The sequence below is a fragment of the Gobius niger genome (genome assembly GCF_951799975.1).
Source record: "Gobius niger genome assembly, chromosome: 20".
Taxonomy (NCBI): domain Eukaryota; kingdom Metazoa; phylum Chordata; class Actinopteri; order Gobiiformes; family Gobiidae; genus Gobius; species Gobius niger.
This window is the reverse complement of record NC_136871.1, coordinates 27057923-27083914: the sequence shown is the minus strand read 5'-3', so window position 1 is coordinate 27083914 and position 25992 is coordinate 27057923. Positions and strand designations below refer to the sequence as shown.

Here is a 25992-nt window from a genome sequence, read left to right as displayed (position 1 = left end):
AGAAGTTTGTTGAGTGGCTAAACTTTGGTGCTTAGAGGGTGGCTGGTGAAGATGCCAAAGATGTTACAGTGGGGCAGAAAAGTATTTAGTCAGCCACCAATTGTGCAAGTTCTCCCTCTTAAAATAATGACATCATAGGTACACTTCAACTGTGAGAGACAGAATGTGAAAAAAAAATCCAGGAATTCACATTGTAGGATTTTTAAAGAATTTATTTGTAAATTATGGTGGAAAATAAGTATTTGGTCACTTCAAACAAGGAAGATCTCTGGCGCTCACAGACCTGTAACTTCTTCTTTAAGAAGCTCTTCTGTCCTCCACTCGTTACCTGTATTAATGGCACCTTTTTGAACTGGTTATCTGTATAAAAGACACCTGTCCACAGCCTCAAACAGTCAGACTCCAAACTCCACTATGACCAAAGAGCTGTCGAAGGACACCAGGAAAAGAATTGTAGACCTGCACCAGACTGGGAAGAGTGTGAAAAAATCAACTGTGGGAGCAATTATCAGAAAATGGAAGACATACAAGACCACTGATAATCTCCCTCGATCTGGGGCTCCACGCAAGATCTCATCCCGTGGGGTCACAATGATCATGAGAACGGTGAGCAACAATCCCAGAACCACACGGGGGGACCTGGTGAATGACCTGCAGAGAGCTGGGACCAAAGTGCTTAAGCCAGTGCATGTCCAGGCCCGTCTGAGGTTTGCCAGAGAGCACATGGATGATACAGCAGAGGATTGGGAGAATGTCATGTGGTCAGATGAAACCAAAGTAGAACTTTTTGGTATAAACTCAACTCGTCGTGTTTGGAGGAAGAAGAATACTGAGTTGCATCCCAAGAACACTATACCTACTGTGAAGCATGGGGGTGGAAACATCACGCTTTGGGGCTGTTTTTCTGCTAAGGGGACAGGACGACTGATCCGTGTTAAGGAAAGAATGAATGGGGCCATGTATCGTGAGATTTTGAGCCAAAAGCTCCCTCCATCAGTGAGAGCTTTGAAGATGAAACGTGGCTGGGTCTTCCAGCATGACAATGATCCCAAACACACCGCCCGGGCAACGAAGGAGTGGCTCCGTAAGAAGCATTTGAAAGTCCTGGAGTGGCCTAGCCAGTCTCCAGACCTCAACCCCATAGAAAATCTGTGGAGGGAGTTGAAAGTCCGTGTTGCTCGGCGACAGCCCCAAAACATCACTGCTCTGGAGAAGATCTGCATGGAGGAATGGGCCAAAATACCAGCTACTGTGTGTGCAAACCTGGTACAGACCTATAGTAATCGTTTGACCTGTTATTGCCAACAAAGGTTATATTACAAAGTATTGAGTTGAATTTTTGTTATTGACCAAATACTTAATACTTAAATTATACCATAATTTACAAATACATTCTTTAAAAATCCTACAATGTGAATTCATGTTTTTTTTTTCACATTCTGTCTCTCACAGTTGAAGTGAACCTATGATGAAAATTACAGACCTCTGACATTATTTTAAGTGGGAGAACTTGCACAATTGGTGGCTGACTAAATACTTTTTTGCCCCACTGTAAGTGTAAAATGTAATCATATTCTTAGTACCGTCATATCAACCGGAAATAATCTCAAACTAATTGTTCCTCCCAAATACCTGGTTATTTATTTGCACGTCTATCTCCGTCAGTCCAATTCCAGTCACATGCAAAGCCATAGACACCACTTTAAAGCCCTGCATTGATAACCAGTGGCTGTGCATTATGGGAAGATGGAGTCTGATAGACAGGAGCCGATCCTCGAACAACAACAGTCACTGCACACTGTTGTAACGGTCAGAGGGTTCAGAGGGTTCAGAGGGCTCAGAGGGTTCAGAGGGCAGCATCACCTTGAGGACCGTGAAGTTGGGATTTTCGTCAATGTCCAAGGTCGAATCCTACACCTCACATATCGGTAAGAAGGTCAAGTTGCATTTTTGGCCCATTAAACCCCAAAATTAACCCCATTATAACTGAACATGTCCGTTGCGTCCCAATGTTTTACCTGGAGACTTGGTTTATTACATCTCGTTTGCATGGTTTTGGTTTTGAGGCTCTCCAGCGGCGGAAACGTTTCAATAATTATCTTAAAACAACAAATTTTGACGGAAAGGCCTGCAGCGATTCCCTCAGCAGCATTATGTTACTGTCGTGGAGTCTTTCAGTCTAAAAACTCAAATTCAGGTCATGTGATGTTGAAGGCTCATGTTAAAGAAACCTCCACTTTCTCGGTTTTACCCCTGTAGGAAATGTCTGAGAGATGCTCTTTTCGTCACGCCGGTTTACGACTAATGAAACGTCTTTAACAGAGCCAGAGGAGAACAACATACGAGTGGTTTGTTAAAGGACTTTAGTTTCTGCTCCATTTTAGCATGGATCCTACTGAATTTAGCAAGAGATGTTACTGTAGATACAGACGGCATCTCGTCATAGAGAGGGGCGTGGCTTCGCCGAGGGGGAAAACAGAATCTTTAGAGAAACACAATTTTTCACTCTTTTTAGCCATTTTCTGGTAGAATATGAACTTATTTATCACACATAAGTAAAGTCAAGTGTAAATCGGGCCCATATGGATATTTTCTCACAGCTGATTGTTCAGTAGAAGTGAAAAAACGGCAGTTGTAGCTAGTGCTAGCTAATTGTTAGCATTAGCCCAATGCTAACATGTAGTATCAGGTTAGCATTCACCGTTATTTATGTATTTATGGGATGTTGTTGTTGTTTACAGTCTATGGTTGAACCACTTTGCTCCTCCCCATGTCTTTGTATCTTTATTTAGTAGAAAACTATATTCATATTTCAGCGTTTGTTAAAGTACTTTTTGAATAATTAAAGAAAGTTTAGATTTTTCACCAAATTGTTTCCCCCCTTGACTGTTTTCAAACATGACAATATATGGGTGATTCCTCTATAAGCTATAAGGGAATGGGCTCTATGCACAGTGACCCCACGTGATTCCGCCTGGACAGTCAGCCAGACGCTGTCCTGCCTGTCCGTTATCTCTTCCCATTAAAAATTAGCAGGTCCCACAGAAATGAAACAATAGCTTAAGATTTGGTAAAGGACAGCGAGTAAAAGTTTGGATGTGACTGGAGCAGGTTAGAAAATATTACATGAGACGTAACGACTTCACTGGAGGAAACCTCCGTGTTCATAACGGTGGATGTTTTTGTCATGAGGCTAACGCGGCTAACACGGCTAACGCGGCAAACAAAATAAAAAATAAATCTAGCGCAAAGTTTTGAACGAGCCTGCGCAAAACAGAATCGTCCTGTTAGTAGTCTAAATAATATTTACTTGTTTACATGTTATATTATCATTTTTCAACACTAGCCTTTAGCTCTAAGATAAAAGCTCCGCCCCTTACGACAGCTGGCGTTTCCTTTGGGGCTGGATCCACAGCGAACATGATGTTTGTAACACGTTGCTGTGACTGTCCATCAGTAACTCCTGAGCTTCTCTATTTTTGTGTGAGACCTGCTAATTGTGAATGTAAACGATCGCTGACAGGAAGTCCAGGTCTGGCTGACTGTCCAGGAAGACGTCACGTGGGGAAACTGTGCATATAGCATATAGTATATATTTCTATGATATAGCCTATGGTGGCACAGTGGCTGACATAAGCAAAACACAAACTAGAGCAAACAGCACAACACCAGTTAACGGCTAATTACATACAAAGATTACATCCAGGTGTTATTATTGATCGGAACCTCCTTTACCCATCTCCCTCTGCTGCTATTGTTGGGTTTGTATTGGATTCCTCTGACAGACACTGCCTATGTTTCTCCTAATGAGCGTCCGCAGATAGCATCAGTCCGGCGCTTTCTCCGACACGAAAAACATAATTAGCGCTGATTAAAATGGCCGCGGTTTAATTAATACCTCCGCGGGCCCCTTCTCCATTTCCTGCTCCCCTTATCTCCTCCGCACCGATCGCGTGCAGACGTCACTGCGCTTGTTTAGGCCTGATGTACGGCTGTGGAAATGACCAACACAAAGCTTGGGCCGTATATTATCCCCGGTAATTAAGATTGAATTAAACCTAAATTGGCAAATGCACAGACTATAGTAATTAGCACGAGTGAAGAATTTTGCATCCACCTTTACGAAGCATTTGTGGATCCTCGTGACAGTATCAGTAATACAGGAGTTTTATTTGCAAAGGGATATTTCTTGTATTAAAAAAAGATTCCTTAAGAAAATCGGCATCATGTGATTTATGTCGGTGGCTTTGACGTATTCTGTCATTACAGTTATGGAGTCTGTATTAAGTAGCATTCATACAATTTAATATCATAAATATGAGACAGGAAAGAAGAACCCTTAGGGCAATTTGCGCTTTCAAAATAAATATGATATGAAAAAACAAACTGAAAATCCACACATGTTGTACCACGTTTTGCTACAGTGCCGGATATAGGAAAGGTTTTAACCTTGAAGAGGGAGTATTATGCTTTTAACCTTTTCACCCCAACTTTAACGGAGCACATTTTCTCCAGTTCGGCTTTACACAAATCTAAAAACTTCTTAAAGCCTATAGGCCAGTGTAAGGCCTAATTTGAAAGCTAAGACCTACAACACTGATTTCCATGCGTTGTTACCAAATTGTCACTTTTTTGTTGCTTTTTCAACCTTTCGTTTTCGTCACTATAGTGATGCCTTTTTCAGGAAGCTTTTATATTTGGGCAACGAAAGTTAGCTTGTGTAGGTGGGGGTTAAGAGGTTAATAGTGAAACACATTTTTAAAGCAGTACTAAGTAACTCTTGCCCCATAAGCGCAACTGCAAGTGTCGTGGCAAGTTACGATTTTTTAACTTATTAATTGTCTTGGAGAGTAAATACTACGCTGACAGGAAAGGTGAAGGGAGAGAGGGATATTGTGCATCCAATTATACAATGGAAATAATTTTTTTCACTCAAACTTGGCTGTAAATACTGTTAAAGGGGCGTTAGCCCGCAGTTAGCTTTGCCCGTTAGCATGTTAGCCTCTTCTTCGTGAACAATTAGTGTGTATTGGTGGCTCCGGTCCGGTGGCAGACAAGTTGCAAACATGGTTTTCTGGCCAGAGACACCAGGGGGAGATGAAACACCCTCCAATCATCCAATAAACACTTGTATTACCCCCACAGGGACCACGAATAGGATTTATTAAGGTAAACACGTTACTTAGTACTGCTTTAATATCTTGGTTAAAAAATGTCATATTGATGTAAAACAGCTAAAACAACATTTCCAGTAGTTTCACCTGATCCTCCAAGTGAGCTGCCATAAGCTCCTTGCCCACCTCCCCTTTGCTGTGCAGCTGTTTCAGTAAAGAGAAAACAAAGGGAGAAAAAAATACACCGCTGTAGTGAAGCTACGGTGAGTGTTTTTACTTTGAGAGGAGAGGAGCTCAGCAAAAGATTGAGAGGTGAGGAAAGCATTTCCCATAGGACCTCAGGAGGAGCTTTGTGGGAGAGCTGCTGCCCACTGGTGAAGATTCAAAGATTACACAAAGGTGTGCCAAAAATCAACTCCTGGTATGTTTTCTATTAGAGTACCAACAAAATAGCAACTAATTAAAAATACGAGGAAATACTTTTATAACTTCTCGGTTTATAACATTTTGGATAAATCTTCTTTAAAATTGTGGATTTCAATATAATTTGAATGTAACCTATTGCTACACGATATAAGTAGGCTGTTTATTTTCTTTTTCCTTTTCTTTCTTATTTGCTGTGTTGAGGGACAAAAGAGTGAGAATGAAGGGAACGCTTAAGTATCAGAAATGATCATTTGGCATAACTACGGATACATTTCTGATCGATCACGGTGTGCTTACAAACACTGGAGTGGTTTATGACGTCCGGCTTTAGACTCGCTTCTCACAGACCCTCAAAAATAAAAGAAATGGTCAAACAGAAAAATACACAATGTAAAGTCAAAACCAGGAGGAGAGCATATTATTGTGTCAGCAAATACCTCCCGCTGGTGAAACAGTTAATTAACTCTGCTTCATTATCAGACCAACGTCGCTAATTACTTTTTTCAGTCACATTTTGAAGTCTTTGCTCGACCTTCTTCTTCTGTCAATTACCCAATCTACCCACAATGCACCACCAGCACCATCCTCTTTTCTTCTTCTGCCTTCCCCATTTTCTGGATTCTTTTAGCTTCCTATCGGCTGTTTGTTATCTCCCATCGGTGGGCAAACATTCGGGAGCTCAAACTCTGACCTCACGACCCCGGCGTGACCCCGACAAAATGTAAGCATTGAAACGGGACATTGGTATTGAAGGGAAGCTCACGGGGACGACACTAGCTTTATCTTGAAAACTGAGTAATATCAAAAAGCTTTTCGAACGCATTTTGACTGCAAATGATTGGTATTGCTCAGGGTCCGACTGCAGAATGTGCCGGTGTTCTAACACAGTCAAAATGGCGTCACAGTAGGTCATTTCCACGTCCACATTTCAATGAAACACCACAGGCCAAGAATGTTGTGTTGTTTAAAGACGGGATAGGGAAATGGAAAACTAGCATTGATTAGCAAGAGCAACACGATGAAAAGGTATCATTTGTGCTGTACGGCAACATAAACAAGCTGAAATGATCAGAAGGAATTTGGTTAAAGAAGACTTTTGCAAAACATGTACTTTTTTGAGCGTTATAAAGGGGATGCTTTTGGCAGGTATTAGATAATAATGTCATACACATCTCAATCAGTCTGTTGGATAGAAAATGCAAACTTGGTGCAACATAATATCCTGCATGCTCCCCTTTGCTGTGCAGCTGTTTCCACAAAATGGAAATTAAAGGGGGAATAGAAGCTTTTTGGGAGTTGCCACCACTCTGGAAAGAATAGGCACTGGTAAAGATCCAGAGATTACTCAAAGATGTGCTAGCTGCTCCAAACAGAACTCCACGTGAGTTTTTGATGAGAACAACATTGTAACATTAAACAGTCAACTGATAATTGGTTCTGTGAGAGAAAGAAGAGGCAAGGATATTGAATAATGGCCGTAATATATTTAAAATACACAAATATTAATATATAATGACATGCAGCCTATACAAATTTAATACGTTTTATAAAACCACCACAAAACGTTAACTGTTAGAAAACTGTGATGCATTTGTGTCTCAAACCCAATGCAATATAGCTGCGATAAAGCCCTTTGTATTATTATGCACATGTGATTTTTTTTTTCATGTATGTATCATTTATCTATAATCCTTAAATGTTCAAAGTTGTGCAGTTCATCATTTGAATTTCAAGTTTCTTTTGTGAAGAGAAATGTGTCTTTTGTGACTCGTCTTGCGTGTGCGTAAACACCAAGAGAATACAAATTTCAGTTGAAACAAAGATGGACGTAGTGGCTTCAGCAGATGAGGAAACCGTAGAGACGCGGGAGCAGAAAACCCACTGATTTCTCTCTGGTCTGCGTCTGGTTTTCTATAAGAGCGACGAGGAGAGATAAGACTAAAAGGACTGTCACTCAGAGGAACAATCCCCGCAGTGTCCCGCCCGCCTCCGCCCCCCTGCCCCCCCACCGCTGCTCCACTCGCTCCCATTTCCACAGATCTGCAGGGGAGATAGGAGCGCGCTTCAGAGGGACAGGCTGACATCATCACAACCCCACCAAACGAAACACTGTTACAGGACGGACACAATATTAGGCACACCGGGCGACAAGAACACCGACTCAGTGTCCCCAGTTATTCAGACTATTCACCCAATACTGACTTTCCCCCAAATCATGTAATAACATTGGTTTTCTACTGTATATCGGACAAGCAGAAACATAAGGAAAAAAGAACTACATAATTTGTGAAGACTTTTTTTTTTTATCAATGGTGAACCAGAAGCTAGTTGTTGTTTTCATTACTGTGATTATATTGCTTATTATTGCTATAGGGCCTTAAAAGTGAGAGTCTGTAAGTTTGCAAAGTGAGGAGAGATAGAGTTTCACTCTATATGAACGTAACTCAAATTCCACCCTCTTCAACCACAAAGCCCTTAGTTTGCAAACTGAGAAGAGCAGGAACAAAATTTTCAAAAGTAAACAATGAAACTCCGCCCCCTCTCCTCCTGATTGGACCTCACGGCCCGGTCCACAGGAAAAGCTCGTCTCATTGGTCAATGCAGGAGGATATTAGACTCTGATTAGTTGCTGACATCCAGGCGGGAAGAGGGGACTTAACAAAAAGTAATATATATTATTACTAACTTTACATCAAAGTGCAAGACCAGGTGGTCCATTTTGCACATTTTATAAAATTATACACATTTAGACTTCCAGAATATCACTTTAAGGCGATGTTTTTCACTCTCATGACTAAACATGCACATCAGGCTAATGCAACTCCTCTTGGCCAAAATGAAAACTCAGGATGGAGAATGGCTCCTAGTGTTGCTTAACCTCTTACCCCCCGCCTTAACTGAACACATTTTCTCTAGTTCAGCTTTACCCAAATCTTAAAGCTTCTTGACTGGACTTTACAGCCTCGAGGCCAGTGCCTCATTTGACCTACAAAGACCTACAAAACTCATCGGAACTTTTTTGTTGCCACATTAATGTCACATTTTTGTCGCTTTTATGTCATGTAGTGTTTTTGTCATTTTGTTGCTTTTTCAAAACGTTTTGTTGCATTTTCATCCTTGTTTTCATTGCTATTTTGCCGCTTTTTTCAAAACGCTTTTAGATCTGGGTAAAGCCGAACTGGAGAAAATATGGTGGGGGTTAAGAGGTTAAGGGTTGAACAGAGTTTTAATTGTACATAAAATTCCATCAATTCTTATTTTTAGAAAGTGTTCATTGTGTAATGTATCACACAATAAATAAATTACTAAAAATGGAAGAATTCAATTCATGGCACGTGTTTTTGCTGAAAAAAAAAAAAAAGCCTCGAAAAGCATTTGTCTTAATTGTAACTGTTCTAGAAGAGGGGGCATCACTAGCTCCACATAACAGGCAAGTAGATGTTTGTTTTTTATTCATCATTGGAGCCAAAGTACTGATGCTAAAACTATAACTGTGTGTCAATACTTAAAAGTCATAATGTTACTTATCAAATATTGCACCATCCCCGTGTATTTCAGCCTATTTCCACTAACTCGATTCACCAGGGCAGTGCAGCTCTCGGTCCAGGGCACGTTCCTTTTCGCAGGCAGAGCGGATCTCAAGAGCGGATGAAACCAATGGATTCTGGAAAAGACGACAGAAAATAGCCCCGCCTGGACTTCACACGCTTAAATCACTGCGACACAGCGCCACAGTCACGACGACGGGCCGCCACGTTTGTGACGTAAACGAAAGACTCGAGGGACGCACGTGCACCGGGAGATCACTGGGCTGCTCATACAAGTCTTTCTCTCCACATATCACCGGCTGCTAGTCTTTTTGGTGATGTGACAAGTTTGAGAACCAATAACGCACAGTTTGTTTCGTCAGGGTTTAGATTTTAATCACTCTCTGAACATGATTGCATAGCATGATCAGATTACATGCTGCTTTTGTTCATATTTGGTAACACAAAAGGTCTGTTTGACAGGGATAGAAACTTCACCAATACCGTCAATAGCCGTCATTGGTCTGAATCAGTTTTCTTTCTTATTGTCAACAAAGCCTTCGACACATCGTGAATCAAAAGAAAATTCCCCCGTCATCGAGCACGACCGTCTCTAAAGCTCTGTCCAATGCAGACGAGCCGTTGTCAGGACTGCACCATCTTCTTGTGCGGGTCAAACACGTAGCGTTTAAAGTTGAGGTGGATGGACACGGGCTGGGCCTCCCCTCTGGGCTCCTCTTCACCTGTAGGTCCCTTAGCCCCTGATTTACTTTTCTTTTTTGTCGCCGAGTTCAGCAGCTGCTTCGTTTCTGGAAGGAGACCCTCTGAAAGGAATGAAGAAGAAATGAATTGTGCCAAAACAATGACTTAAGCACTGACCGGTTCATGATCATAGTTAAAGATCGGTAATGTTTTAATTACAACCTTAGGCTTTGGTTTTGCATTGGTTTTTTGTTGTTTTTTTCCTCTGTCTTTTTGTCATTCTCTTTTTATGAATAACTTTTTTTTTCAAATCCTTCTTTCTTTAATTTGCATTTGCCATTTCTCTCTTCCAGTCTGTGCATTGTGGAAATGTTGATGTTTTTTTCATGCTGTCTGCCTGGACTAGCGTAAGCGGCGCCTGCGATCTTTCCTCTTATCAGTGAACTCCGATGTGAGGGTTGTTTTGGTTACGGCAGAAAGCTCATTACGTTATCGAAGATCTAAACCAAACCTGCAAAACACCGCTATCAACAAATAATTAAAACTCGCATTCCGGAGAGATTCCTAACCGGGACGGGACGGTCATGCATGTCACTAAAAAAAAATGTAAATATTGTTTATTTTTATCTATCACACAAACTATAATAGGAAAACCCACATTTATTTGTTCGATTACAAAATCTAATCAAACTACATGAGAGGGGTCCCGACTTCGGCTTCAGCGCCACATCCTCTCCTGACGTTCAACATGAGCCTGCTGAATGTAAGGAGAGGATGTAGGTTCTCTCTCTAAATGTTTTTGTTTTCTCTCCCCTCCCGGAGCGGAGCGGTGGGTTTCGGAGCAACAGAAGGTAAAATAAACAGCGCAGACTTCCCCCGGAACAACGACCGTTCCCAGAGGAATCCTGGGAATGTGGTGCGGGACGTCGGGCCCGATCTGACCACATCCTGAAAACTGTCTGAGGGGAGCGACGGGCGACGGACAGAGAGGGGGGGGGGGGGGTTGAAGAGTTGGGCTGCGTGATTTTGCTATTTATCTGAGGTATTGCGATTGTGATAAGATTTACAATTTATGCTTTAAAACACAAAGTAAACCCTTAGGGAGAGTTTTGTTTTCCTTAAAGCCACACCGTGTAAAATTTCACCCAAGAAGAGTAAAATACATAAGCATTTGTTCTACTCGATTATTTATTATTATTATTATTGAAAAATACCTAAACATTGACCAAACAAACACGTGTTTGCTGTGAGCTGCTCACCGCTCCTCAGACTTGACCATGTGACCGCCTTGAGCTCGTCTCCATGGAGATGTGGACTAAAGGCAGCCAAATCTGAGGTTGAAATATGTTAGGACCTCATCAAAATGAAGTTTTTTGATTACCCAACACCAAAATAGTATTTTTGTCGTGCTGGTCATTAGGAGCGTGTTTTGTATTGGCAACAGAATAACCCAAAATCTTAAAGGGTGTGCCTTTAAAAAGAGAGAGCCATGGACTTTTCAGTCTTCGATATATTAATGTCTACTCAAAAATGGCTGTCTTTTGTGTGTGAGCTTCTAAAGTAATGGCAGTCTTTCGGATTACGCTGATTGTGATCAATAAAATTACAATTTTAAGAGAAGGGAAGCATAAGGTTTAAATGGGAACAAGTGAATGGGTGAAAAGAGAGAAGAGAAAGAGAAGAGAAAAAGAAGAGAAAGAAAAGTGAAGAAAGAAAGAAAGAAAAAAAGAAGAGAAGAGAAAGGTAGAGAAAGAAAGGAGAAGAGAAGATAGGGCAGGGGATAAAAACTATCAAAGAGGGAATAGCATTCAGTTTATCATAAAGCTTGAGCGTAAAATGACATTACATTTAAAGAACAGATGGAGTAGGGGTTCTCGGTCTACATGGTGCATGGGACGTGTGTTTACCCATTACCCACACATCTGTATGTACCCTGTATCCTGATCTTGAACTTGCCGCTCTGCCCGAAGCCGCCCTCGATGACTCCGCTCTCTCCCGTCGACAGCGTGACCTTTAACCCCACGAACAGCTGCAGGTTTGTCTCCTTCTTAAACAGGCTGCGGCCGATCACGGTGTAATCGTCAGTCACCTGAGCACAACGGCACAACAGCAACATCCAAGGTTTTTAACTCATAAGAGGGTGTGTTACATATACCTGCTCATCCTTTCTCACGTCGCCACAATGAATCACCGTCTTTTCGAATTCCTGACACCTTTAACTACAACTTGAGGAGAGGAGAGGTCCTAATAAACATGCATCTCCTCTCGACAACAGGAGTTAGGCTGTGGATTGCCAACTGTGTGCACTCAAACTCTTCCATTTACTTTGCACAATGTCTAATCACACATTTCAAAGCATTTTTATTTGCGATTAGACAATAATGGCCTCTTTCTCATTTGTAGAAGCATGTTTATTTCATCTCTGGACTCTCTCCGTCACGTTGCGTTAGCTCTGTCGCCTGGCTGTCTCTCACTGCTCCTTTTCAAACTCCTGCACATTTTATGCCACATTTGTTTGTATTTCTTGCTTATCGGCCATCGCTAACCCGCTGCTAATCTGATAACAGGGAGGGCACCGCTCTGTCTCCGAGTCACCCGCGTCCTCATTCATTCCCGAGCGTTTGACCCGGCAGCGACCGCGACCGATTAGGCCCGATAGACAGAAATACAGGGGCTTTACACGCGTCTGACGAACATCGCAACAATGCCAGCTATGTGTCTTAGGAGTCCTCACAAGAGCACCGAGGCCTCGTTCTGGAAGAAAATGTACAGATCAGGAAGTGTGCAGGCTTAAAAATATTTAAAATATGTACTGTGTCATTGTAGTTGCAGAGTAGAATTGTTGTATTACAATGTAACGTAATCAAATTTAAAAAAAGCTCTGAAATCTCTCTGAACCCACTGTACGTGTCGTTAGAATCCTCAGAAGAATGTAACCGTCTCGTTTCGGTGGAAACAAATGTAGTGTCACACGACCAGCTGATGACCCGAGTGCAGGCTGTCAACAGCCTGAGGTGCAAACGGCAGGAGACATGTTCATGCACTCGACCTTTAGCCCGACGCTGACCCCACACGAGGGAGCGAGCTGATGTTACAGCAGACAGAGTGTGAGTCATTATCTTTACAGTGGTCGCTTTTATTGTCTTAAACCACGGGTGCTCACACTTTTTCATTGAGGGTTGAAGTTCATATTTAGCAGATACTATACAGTACCTCAGTATCTGAGCGTGAAGGATAAAACTAAACTAAACTAAACAGAATCAAGGAACATGAATTTGTGCGTGAAAGTCTCAAAGGAGAACGACTTATTCAGAGCATCATCTGCACATCATTATCAAGGCTCATTATTGAGGCAAATTAGAGCTTATATTTGCATGTCCTCCATTTGAACACAGCGGGCAAACGGGGCAATATTCAGCAGTTTGCATGGTGTGTCTTTGTAGCCTGAACTACAGGACGCGCCCGCTCTGTGTCCTCTTAGGTCAATGCACATGCCTCCTTCTCTCTCCTCCGCGTATTTATCCAAGTCAAAGCTCTCAGCTCCGATGTGAGTGTGCATCATGTTGGAACCATCGCGGCAGTAAAGGCTGTTTAGTAGCCATGCAAAATGCAAAGCAAAACCACATGGCGCTCCACAGTGATGTAGCTGCGCTTTATGCGCCCAGAGGCTGCGCTTGATTTTCAATCTGTCAAAATGAAGGACAGCCTTTAAAACTTTCTGTCAAAGCTAAAAAATATTCCGGAAACAATATAACGGTAAGTCTCTATCTCTTATGATTATGGAATTATATGCAAAAGTCTGTAACAATAAAATATATAAAATAGGTGCACAAACTGGTGACTGATTTTCACCGTGATGATTCTCTGCTCCCCTGAGGCAGAGGAAGATTCGAGAGGGCTCATTTTAAAGCTCTCGGTTGGGCCCTAGTTTGAAGACAATACAGCTGCAGAAAAACCTACGTTTTACAACACTTTTATGCACGATAGACATAGTTTTTAATGTCCTGAGTGGTTATCCTAACAAAACTTGCAGGAGATCTGCTGAATTCTTTCTAGACACTTACATGAGGACAGCACTGCCTCGAGAGAAAAATGTAGAAAGAGTGACGTCGCATGAAAAGGCAAAATTCAGGCTTGGAACCTTACTGTCCCCATCGAGACAATAAAGGGGTTTTAAATTTCCTGAAGTAAAAAGCACAACCTGTGGACATTGCTCATGTTTAAATACATTTGAGTTTAGAAAAACATTGGCTGTTTTACAAAATGTAACAAAGAATAAAGAAAAGAAGAGCAGTGTGAATGGCAAATACAATGCCCGGTGGATATCTCTGCAAATATATATGGTATACGATTTTTTTGGGTCATTTACTTTGAAGTCAAAACATACACAGTTGAATGTTCCTCAATACAAGCGGCAGTGATTTTGAAAAGCTGATCTGATAATGACTGTGATTAAGGATAAGCCCAGAACCAAAAACATCAGTCAGTAGAAAGCTAGAGCTATGAGCTGCTGAGGTGAGGAGGAAAACATTTATAGAAATTAGGCATTAGGGCCCGATCGAGATGAAAACAGCGAACCAGCTCTGAAAATGATATTAAAGACATTGGAAGCAGAAAACAAATACATCATGTGCTATTGCTGCTGTAAGGAGAGTCAAATCTGGAGTAAAAGATGTTGATGTGCCCATTCTATTACGTAAAAATACTTAAAGGGATATTTCAGGATTTTGACATAGGGCCTCATTTCCTAGTTATCCAGAGTGTTGCTGATTTCTGGAGATATTTTTTATGCAATTTATGCAGTTCTTCTGTTTGAAGAGTTTCGTGGCGCTAGGCTAATGCAAGACTAGCGCATTTCTACGATATCAGCTAGCCTGCATTAAAAACAGTGTGACCCGCTCCACAGTGCACCTGAGGCAAATCACTTATAACACCAGACTAACCATATAAATGTCTGTGTCCATAGAGTCATTTTAACCATTTTGCATTTAAAATACCTTATATTTGAGCAGCATCAGCGTCGTGGTTGTATAAGCTACGCAGCGGCGGAGGGATCTTCTAGAAAATAGTCCCTCAAAATGTGATCATTCATGTGATGCAGGTCAGTTATATTCCAAAAAATATTCTATGGACACAGACATTTATATGGTTAGTCTGGCGTTATAAGTGATTTGCCTCAGGTGCACTGTGGAGTGCGTAAGACTGTTTTTAATGCAGGCTAGCTGATACCATAGAAATGCACTAGCCTTGCACTAGCCTAGCGCCACAAAACTCTTCAAATATAAGAACTGCATGAATTACAAAAAAATCCTGAAATATCCCTTTAATCTAAAGTTGCAGTAAATATATAGCAGTAAATATATGTAAATCTACTGAACGATTTATCTCAGCTTGAATACATGCTTCTGCGCACTTCCTCCCCCTTGTACTTGTATTCCTGCGTCAGTCAGGTGTGTCCAAACAGCGCCAGCCTGCGTGAGGGAGACGGGACAGTGGCGTCAGTAGGGCCACCCACGCGCCCCGTCCCGACACAGCCCATTCCTGAAGAAGAGGCTCGACGCGGTGAGCTGCTTTCTGCATGCGGCATGTTTGCGGGTGTTTATCGAAGTACAATAGGGGCACTGTCTGCGGCACGGTCCGACTGCCACCAGAAATGACAAACATCCAAAGAAGAGGAACAGGACGGAGAGAAAACATTTACAAGGTCAAAGCCGGGGCGAGGTGACGGCTATTACAAGAGCTTCAATTAGCTGCGAGTGTTCAAGCTACACGGTGGGGTTTGGTGATTTCTGCCAATATAACCATCAGAAACGGTTCTAGGGAAAGCAGTAGTTGCCATGTCAACAGAGGCTCATAAACTATGTGCAAACCATCGCAAGTATTTTTAATGAAAGAAAACATGAAATACTTTTTATATTTTCTAATAATTGTTTTCTGCACTGTAGTTACAACATGGCTGATTAACTTTAACATTAGGTCTAATACACTTTTCTGTCAATCATCTCAGGATCTCATTTTCACACATAATTGTAATCGCACTATGGTATTAGACGAACCATTTTCAATTACTGGTCGCACTGCACTTAACCATAGGTCAATAGCAAAGTAATAAGATGGAAATGGCAAGAAGGCAACAAATGTGATAACTCCATCATTTTTAGGGTTGAGCAATGTCGCCAAATTGTTGTCACCACAGTATTAGATAGACGCCATATCCACGATATTATTGCAAAATCATCTCCATCTGATTGATATTTGCACATTTTGTGCTCACACCACCTTGAACAAAAATGCATGAAGACCTAAAATGTGCAAAGGTTTAGTTTTTGTCGTGTTTTGGTGATTTTGCTGATTTGAGGCCTGACATTTTTTTTATTTATACATCCCCATAGAAAGTCTCTGCATCCTTTAATGCTGCTGGGGCGACCTGTAGGAGCAGTGGGCAGCTGCAGTAGGCGGGCGCCCAGGGACCAACCTCCAGATGTGGAGCCAGGCTAACGGTCAGAGTCACCTGGCTGGAGGATTCACCTATTGTACATGTTCTAAGAGGAAACCTAGCAGGTAGACATGAGGAGAACATGCAAACCCCACACAGAGAGGCCCCATCTGGGGATCAAACCCCTCTAGCTGCTTAAATCTATAGGAAGGTACCGGGTTGAAATGGTTTAGTACAATGTTGCAACAATGTCATTAGTACAATATTTAAGACAGTCAAATATCGCATTTTTTTCTCATATCATGCAGCCCTCAAAATGATGGTACATGAAAATCTTGATAAACTAGCACTGTTTAACTCAATTACGGTCAATTGCAATTTAACATGTTTGGTCATTTCTGGGACAGGGCACAGCACAGCATCCCATTATTCCTGGGAGGCCATTTCCTTGTTATTACCACCAACTGCGCCACCATTTTCTTCAATTAATAGCAACAAATATGGACATTGCACTTACCCTCTCCACTTGCCCCTCTTTCTGTTTGGTTTTGTATATCCTCAGTCTGGGCAGCCCGGTCTCGGAGTAGTTTTTCTCTTCGAAGCCCTGCAGCAGGCGTCCCTGGAAGGCCAAGCGACACGCGTTCGCATGGATGTCCGTGTCCAGCTTTGAGCCAATCACGAGGCAGAGGGACGGACACGTGACCGGCCTTTCAAACTCCAACAGCGCCCATTGCTCCGGATCGGCTCCTGCACTGCCCTCTCCCTGACCGCTGACGTACTCGTCCTGATAGGCATACTCCCTGTCCAAATGGAAAGGCGTCTCGAGGGAACTTGCCGCGGAGTTTGCCGAGCCCGGGGGCAGCCCAAAGAAAGACACTTTGGCCATAACGGTCTCGTGTCCTACGGTGATGTGCAGTTTGCTGCGTGTGGAGAGGGAGCCTTTGAAGTAGCCGATCTTGCGGACGGAGATGACGGCGGCGTAGAGCGTGCGCAGGGACCCCGGGGTGCACACGACGCCCCGCTCCAGAAGCTTAGGGTCGAACTGGGTCACGCAGACTCCCACGCGGTCGCCCTGCATCGCCATGGAGACAGGCTTACGGAACATCTGGATGGACTTCACCTTCTTGGTCACCTGATGGCAGAGAAAACAAATAAGACACCAAACAAAGATGAACAAAAACAATATTCCAGCATAGACTAGAAGATGGCACAACCAAAACAAGAAGGTGGTTCAATTCCCAGCCCACATGATCCCTCTCAGCGGGTCAGTGTAGCTTTCCTCTGGCACTACATACACCATGTAGAATATAGGGGTGGCAATATGGCAATTTTTGTCAACTGTACTTATTTCAAAGGCCGATGCTGTTTGCATATGGACTTGTCATTGTACTTATTAGTGTTTTTTTTATGTAGACCCCAGAAAGAATGGTTATTGCTGCTCCGGTAATAACTTGTGTGGATCCGTAAGAAAGATAAAACTCATTAAATGAATTATTACTTATTAGTTCATTGCATTTATTTTATCAATGCCTAAAATAACAAGACTCTGTGAGGAAATGCTGCATCTTGATTAGTGCTGTCGATCGATTCATTTTTTGAATCGCGATTGTGAAATTTGATTAATCACGATTAATTGCAGCTAATTTTTAATAATAATAATAATAATGTTAATTATTAATTCTTTGCCGACATAAAACTACATTTTAAAGCATTTGCTCACATCTCATAAACCAAATATTTACAGTTTCATAATTCTAAGGGAAACCCCAACAGCTTATAATCTCTCAAACCCTCTCTTTTTTCCTTTGTCGCTCGCCCAAGGCTTCCAACATGTCTACATGCGCTCACAAGTCACATTTTAAAGACATCTATTTTATACTGAACATTTTGAACAAAATCTGCAAACTTTTAGGTTCATAAACTAGAGTACAAGGACAAAATTAAAGTAATATTCGTTGAAATAGCATCATTAGACAAGCCTCTTTGATGCATATGTAGCTCACTGTACTGACGTCGCCCGGCATGGCGCAGCCGGGGCCCCACCCTGGAGCCAGGCCTGGGGTTGGGGCTCGAACTCGAGCGCCTGGTGGTCGGGCCTCTGCCCACGGGGACATGGAACGTCACTTTGCTGGGGGGGAAGGAGCCTGAGCTTGTGCGGGAGGTTGAGAGATACCGGCTAGATATAGTCGGGCTCACCTCCACGCACAGCTTGGATTCCGGATCCCAACTCCTGGAGAGCCTTCCCGGTAAGGTCTACTCCAGGGTGCTGGAGAGGAGGATCCGGCCGATAGTCGAACCTTGGATCCAGGAGGAACAATGCGGTTTTCGTCCTGGTCGTGGCACACTGGACCAGCTCTATACCCTCCGTCGGGTGCTCGAGGGTCCATGGGAGTTCGCCCAACCAGTCCACATGTGTTTTGTGGATCTAGAGAAAGCGTTAGACCGTGTCCCTCGTGGTCCACTGTGGGGGGTGCTCCGGGAGTATGGGGTCCGGGGCCCTCTGCTAAGGGCTGTCCGTTCCCTGTATGACCGCAGCAGGAGCTTGGTTCGCATTGCCGGCAATAAGTCAGACCTGTTCCCGGTGCGTGTTGGTCTCCGCCAGGGCTGCCCTTTGTCACCGGTTCTGTTCATTAGTTTTATGGACAGAATTTCTAGGCGCAGCCAGGGGCCGGAGGGTGTCCGGTTTGGGAGCCTCAGGATCTCATCTCTGCTGTTGCGCTTTGTGACGATGTCTGTGAAAGGCGCTATATAAATAAAGTTCTTCTTCTTCTTCTTCTTCTTCTTCTTCTTCTTCTTCTTCTTCTTCTTCTTCTTCTTCTTCTTCTTCTTCTTCTTCTTCTTCTTCTTCTTCTTCTTCTTCTTCTTCTTCTTCTTCTTCTTCTTCTTCTTCTTCTTCTTCTTCTTCTTCTTCTTCTTCTTCTTCTTCTTCTTCTTCTTCTTCTTCTTCTGTTTGCGGATGATGTTGTTCTGTTGGCTTCAACGAACCAGGACCTTCAGCTGCTCTGGGGCGGTTTGCAGCCGAGTGTGAAGCGGCCGGTATGAGGATCAGCACCTCCAAATCTGAGGCCATGGTTCTCCACCGGAAAAAGGTGGCTTCCCCTCTACAGGTCGGTGGGGAGTCCTTACCTCAAGTGGAGGAGTTCAAGTATCTCGGGGTCTTGTTCACGAGTGAGGGACGGATGGAGCGTGAGATGGACAGACGGATCGGTGCGGCGTCAGCAGTGATGCGGTCGCTGTATCGGTCTGTCGTGGTGAAGAGGGAGCTGAGTCGGGGCAAAGCTCTCGATTTACCGATCGATCTACGTTCCCACCCTCACCTATGGTCATGAGATTTGGGTAATGACCGAAAAGGACAAGATCACGAATACAAGCGGCCGAAATGAGTTTCCTTCGCAGGGTGGCTGGGCGCACCCTTCGAGATCGGGTGAGGAGCTCAGTTACCCGGGAGGAGCTCGGAGTAGAGTCGCTGCTCCTTCACGTCGAAAGGAGCCAGCTGAGGTGGCTAGGGCATCTGTTTCGGATGCCCTAGGCCTGGCGTCGCCTCGGGGTCCCCCCAGAACAGCTGGAGTAGGTGTGTGTGGATCGGGAAGTCTGGGCATCTCTGCTAAGACTGTTGCCCCCGCGACCCGGCCCCGGATAAAGCGGAAGAAGATGGATGGATGGCTCACTGTCGCTTTTGTTACATAAAAGTACCTCATCATGTGAAAAGGTTGGACGCCTCTGGCTTACAACATGAGGTTAATTCAAGTGCTTTGTCTTTCAGGTCATGTGTGTGCTCAGAAACAGGAGTGTGTTTGGTCAAAACATATGATGCGATTAATCATTTTTTGGATCAGTCGTGAGTTAAAGCTTTAATTGTGACAGCCCTAATTTTGACATTGCTTTTTATAACAGTCAAAAATATATATTTTTTTAACTTGGATCACAGTTTGGCTTTATGGGTTAAAAAGTTGGTCCTGAGGCTCATATTTGACGGATCAATCATCTATGAAGTAACTCAGTCAGATCAGCCAAGAGCCTCTGCGTTTGAAACAAATCTTGCACTAGTTCATTCAAGGCCTTTTGCTGCCACCCAGAGGACACTTGAGCAGCCGCAGCTTCAAAGTTCTCTCAGAATCACAAAACCTCATCCATCTGTTCTGTATTAGCCACCACCGCTTTGCCAGTCAACCCTGAGCCCCTTTATATTAAACTGACACATCCCTGAACCCTCTCGCCATCCCACTTCCTCCTAACATCCGAAAAACTGCGGTCCTTATACAAATATATTCTGGGACAGGACGCGAGCGTAAATACGAGTTCGTGGCCGGTCTGTTGAGGCTGAACCTTGAGAGCTGGGATCTCCACGGTGTCGTTGATGGACACCGCTCCCTGCAGGACGGTTCCGGTCATGACGGTGCCCTGGCCGCGGATGGAGAAACAGTGGTCCACGGCCATCAGGAGGTCCCCGCCTGGGTCTCTCTGGGGCAGGTACGTCTGCTCCTTCAAGAGCTGAGACAAAACATTATTTTATTCCATGGTTTGGACAAGCTTTTCAATGTCCAAAGATTACTTTTCATTTTATTTCCCTATCATTACTTTTGATTTGGTAATCTAGTACTACATTCACAAACGTCAAAAATCCTCAAACATTCCAATTGTTTTTCAGGGATTTAGTGCAGAAGCTGAGCTGGACACCATAGACATATTAGTTTTACAACAATATTCAAAGTTTAGTTTCTCAAAGGTGTCAACTGGACAGGGAAGTTTTGAGTTTATTTTTTTGTCTGAGAAGCTTCTTCACACTCATCTGATCAAAATGGCGATAAAGCTGGATTGAAACTGGGAGAAACTAGAAAAGACCCAATACTATGTACTCCTGTTGACGAAAGTAGAACAGTATATGTAACACTAAAGAGCTCTGAGGAACAGCCTTTACCTGGATCAACTCTGGGACGCCCTGTGGTTCCTCTGGGGCAGGAGCCTCTGGGCCTCCAGGCTTCGCTGCAACAGCGATCACTGGACAGTCCTTAAATCTGACCCACAGAGAAACGAGTGTCAATGCAATTATTCCACCATCAAAAGAATCATGACCTTTCAGCAGAATAATAATATATGCGGATGATCATTTCGATCAAAATTAAAAAGTGTTTTCCCAGATTTTGAGTCAAAAACAGTGAAGCTTAAATATTGGCACCTGTATACTAATAGAAACACTTCACGGCCTCGAACATTTTTCTTTTTTTTTTTTACAAACAATGAAAGAGGGAATTTACAATATGGAGGACACATTTCCTTCCAGTGCAAAAAAGCAAACAAAGGGTGCATGTTTTTAATGTCACTTTCTAAAGTCTGATTCTGATTAACTTACTCTACCATTGTTTATAATGTGCTGTTAATGGATATCAAACATGATTGTGGCTGGGTGCCTCAGCATTGAGATTTTATCTTTTCTAATTTGAAATGACTAATGCAAGGAAACACAGCGTAACTGAGACACTGAGACTGGTCAGGATTTCACCTGGTGGAGAGACCACAGTAGGCAGTGGTGAAAATGACTAGCGTTCAGTTTCACAAACGGGGTAGCAGATTTATGATGTCATTATGCACACACTTTGAGCACAGAACAGCTCAAAGTGAGTCCAGTCATGATTTATCGAGGATAGAAATGTTAATCAGGAAGTACAGTACTCAAAACTGGATGAACGAAGTGAAATACTACTTCAGGTCAATTTTTGATGGGGGACCGACGTTATAACATGATTAAAGCTCAAAGAAGTCAATATATGTAACCTATTACATGAAACAGAAAGATATTTAAACAGTTTTACTAAAAAATACAATGGAAAAAACAAACAAAAATGCAGTTTTGGTAAACCTGGTATTCTCCAGTGTCTTGTGCAGCCTCTTGGTCATTTTCTCAATGGCGCTCTGCCGCTTGTTCTCGGGCAGCAGGTCGACCTTGTTGAGGATGACGACCATGCGGCGACACGTGAGCTCCCCGATGATAAGGCACTCTGCCGTCTGAGTCTGCACCCCCTTCACAACATCCACCACCAGCATCATCAGGTCAATGATCTGAGCTCCTATGAAACAAATAGACTATTTGTGTCAACTTGCCACATTAAAAACATACAACAGGTTATTTGTTGTTTTTCTGCGGGCTGTAGGCTTCATGGTTATAACAGGGGGGTGAACACCTATGATGAATGACTGATCTGACCATTATTTTATATTTTGTGAGAGGAAATCTGTGGCAGAAAATGTTTTATGTGGACCACTTGAACCTTCTTGATCTAGAAACCTCATTATGTAACAAATAAGCAAACCTGCGCACCCGTACTTGACCAAAACATAAACCATAACTGAGATGTGACGAGAGGACATCAAGGCGGCGCATTGTCGGGAAAAACAGACAGAACCAGAGAGAGTCGTCCAACAAAAACAAGTGAACAAGAACATGGATTGAAGCACTGTCCACAGCCAAAAGGACTGAAGGGCTACAAGAGCAGGGGCTGAAACGAGATCTGCTCTGTACACTCTCCCCTCTCCTCAGAGCGCTGGGTCCTGCGCGCTCTGTGAGTCTCCTTTTTGGCCGCGTCTCTTTCCTGAGCTCCTCACTTGGGACACCAGAGGAAGTTTAAAACATACTACGATCCCCAGACTTTCCTTCCTCCTTAATCTACAGCATGTGCCACTGTATTTTATACTCGGTAGGGCATAATGAAAATAAATGTGCCGTCTTAAGTGCTGAATCATCAACTGCTACCCTGTAATCCTGCTGCTCGAGCATTACATTGAACCAACATGTACTTTCGTTCTTGCTTATCAAATTCATTGTCCAAATAGAACTCTTTATAAAAATTGTGACTTGTTTTGGGGGTTTTTTGACTCGGGAATTCACTTGCGGTATAAGCAAGAGAGAGAGAGCTTTTAAATGATGGTTTCATTTGTGGCTCAGACTTGGCTTGAACTAGTCCTAAATGACCTGCACGATGAAGACTTGGAGGAGACTTGGACTCGAAAAATTGTGTCTCGATAAGACTCTGCTGTTTCTTGATCTACAATGATGAACATTTCTCGCCAACTGCATTGTACGGTGTTGGGGTGTGATCCAGTAAAAACAAATGAAAAAGCATTGAAGGGCGGCAGTCCCCCTGCCTTAGTTAGTTTAGTGAGCTAGTTCATCAAAAAACCATAGGAAAAAATACAGATCATTTAGAAAATTATGAATAAGGACAAATCAAAAGGTCCAAAATAAAATCAGAATTGGTTTTATTGCCATTGAAACATAAAACATATAACATTAAACTTGGTAGGAAAATAATAAACTTTTAAAACTAAAAGACTATAAGAGTATGCATAAAGTAGATTAAGTGGAAACATTTAAATAGTAACAATGTAAAATGTATTTGTCAATATAATAATTCAATGATCAGAGTGCATTTTAACATGAGCAAAATATGTACAATATTGAAATGAATAAAAAAAACGAAATAATCAAGAGTAAAGAGCAGGCCATGATGAGACACTCAAGAGACATGGCACTGTCTGTAAGATCCTCAAACGTGGTACAAGAGATTGGAGCTCTTTATTACGTTGTACATGTTTTTTTCCCCCAAAATAACTTTTTCCTCAAATTTCTGTTAAACCAGATAACTGCAATATTTTCTTACCAAACTTTAAACGCTACCAATTTTTCGCAAACTTGATTCAATGATTCTGATACAAGCCAATAATCTCGATGGGACCTAAAGAGCTTATTGTTAGCAGCTGTGTTTAACCTCTTAGCCCCCACCTGAACTGAGCACATTTTCTGCAGCTTGGCTTTACCCAAATCTAAAAGCTTCTTGAACAAAACGTCAAAACAGCGATGCAAACGAGGATGAAAATACAACAACAAATGACAAACAAAGCAAAAAAAGAGCGACAAAAACACAATTAAAAGGTGATGATAAAGCAACAAACAAAAAAAAAAGAGCCACAAAAGAGCAAGAAGGGTTGAGTCCAGTGTTTGAGAAAGCCTGAACAATACAATACATATCGTAGCGAGGCAACTGTATCGTTAACAATGGCAAATAAAAACAATTCTGCTTCTGATAAGACTAAGTGTGCTCTCTGGTCACATTAGTATATTTTACTTACTTTTGTTTATTTCCTTTTAAACAGCTCATCCTGGCAACTAAGGGCCTATAGACTCGGGTTAGTAAAGTCTTACTCTCAGATCACACTTCCAAAATAACTGAGTGATTGTACAAGAGAGAAAGAGTGCCCTCTGCTGGATGTGTCAAAGCTAACACTGGATAAAAGTCACATCAATATTGTTCATCTCTAGCATTTCAAAGATTCTTTATTAAATGAATCATCATTCTGGGGGGAAAAATGACAGACATGTATTTGAGTTGTTCTGTTGAGCCGTTGGTGTGCAATCCCCTGGTACTTAACAGAGAACAAAAGACACTACTGTGGGTTTATAAATATATATGAGCCGTGAGAAGAAGCAGTAGATAAAATGACAGCTGAAGCAGGTTTGCAATGAAGCTAATTAATTGAAGCTATAGCTGTGGGTGGGATCATCAAACCTCTGGGACAGTGATCGAATATCCAAGCCTTATTTATGGTCTGTTTACACCGACTGAGTGACACCTGCTGCTTCTAAGAGTTTAAGCGCTGGAACCTGATATTGACTAAACTGGTAAATAAGAATAACAAATGAGGCCGTGGTAGGGAAAGCCTCCAAGTCACACGTTAGTGCATTCACTGGTTCCTTTAACAAACTCATTCATGAATTCAAATAATGTGAGTACTTTTATATGAGACGATGTGTTAAGACATGTATTACGTGTATTTCAGCAGTGAGTAAGCAGATGTCTATGGGGAAGAGAAAAAAAACAACATAAGATGATGAAGACGAGATGTAGGACTGAAAATCATTTCAGTTGTGACCTTGTTATGTATTCACTGGTCTTCTTGCAGGCGTGTCACGTGCTGCTCTGCTTCTTTTGGAATCTACTGACTATTCCTGTATTCACTTTGCTGCTGTGACTCTATGTAGATTTAAACAATTATTAGGTAGCAGTCTGATATTGAAACCTCACTCACCTCCAATGATGGTCCTGATGAGAGAGGCATGCCCAGGACAGTCCACCAGGGTGAACTGCAGGCTGTCGTATCGCTCCCCTGCGCTGTCCTTCAGTTGATCCGGGAGCTCCACGGTGAAGGAGGAGAAGCCCAGGTCCAGGGTGATGCCTCTCTCCCGGGACTGGGGGTTCTTGTCGAAGGCAGCAGTGGATGCAGTGCTACTCAGAGCCCTGGCGAGGGAAGTCTTCCCGCTGTCAACATGCCCCAGGACTCCCACGTTGAAATTTAATGTTTTGGTGCGAGAATCTGACTGGTCCGACATGTCTAAACCAGTTTAAGCGGTGATCTCGAAATATGAACTTTATTTAAGCTAAAGTGGACATTGAACTGTGGGCTCCTGACAGCTGGAGATTTGTTGCGTTCAAATGCCCTTGCGACGCCCTCATTAAGTTGTTTTACGACTTTAGAGTTGTATCATATTATTATGTAAATGTATGTGTTGATTGATTGTCAATATGTAGATATATTTTACTCACTGACAAGTTTCTTGCAGTTCTCAGTTCTCACTAGCTTCAGATAAGCAAGCACACGCGGAAGTGAATATATAGATGGGCGGGGAAAAGAGATTGAGTGACATACATTTTAGCCAATGAATGCGTTGTTCTTTTCCGCTAGCAAACGTGTATCTCTATTATCAAAAGAATTGCAATGAAAAATATAAACAAAT

The 25992-nt window shown here is 42.6% G+C and overlaps 1 protein-coding gene across 1 annotated transcript; it reads right to left on the bottom strand.

The window, feature by feature from the left end:
• Nucleotides 1–9424: 9424 nt before the first annotated feature.
• Nucleotides 9425–25842, bottom strand: eefsec (eukaryotic elongation factor, selenocysteine-tRNA-specific). The gene is made up of 7 exons (XM_079578834.1): nt 25287–25842; nt 22063–22270; nt 21124–21220; nt 20532–20696; nt 16723–17337; nt 11702–11858; nt 9425–9891 (listed from the first exon to the last, which is right to left on the bottom strand). The coding sequence occupies exons 1-7, from the start codon at nt 25585–25587 to the stop codon at nt 9713–9715; spliced, it is 1722 nt and encodes a 573-aa protein (XP_079434960.1). The 5' UTR covers nt 25588–25842; the 3' UTR covers nt 9425–9712.
• Nucleotides 25843–25992: the final 150 nt, after the last annotated feature.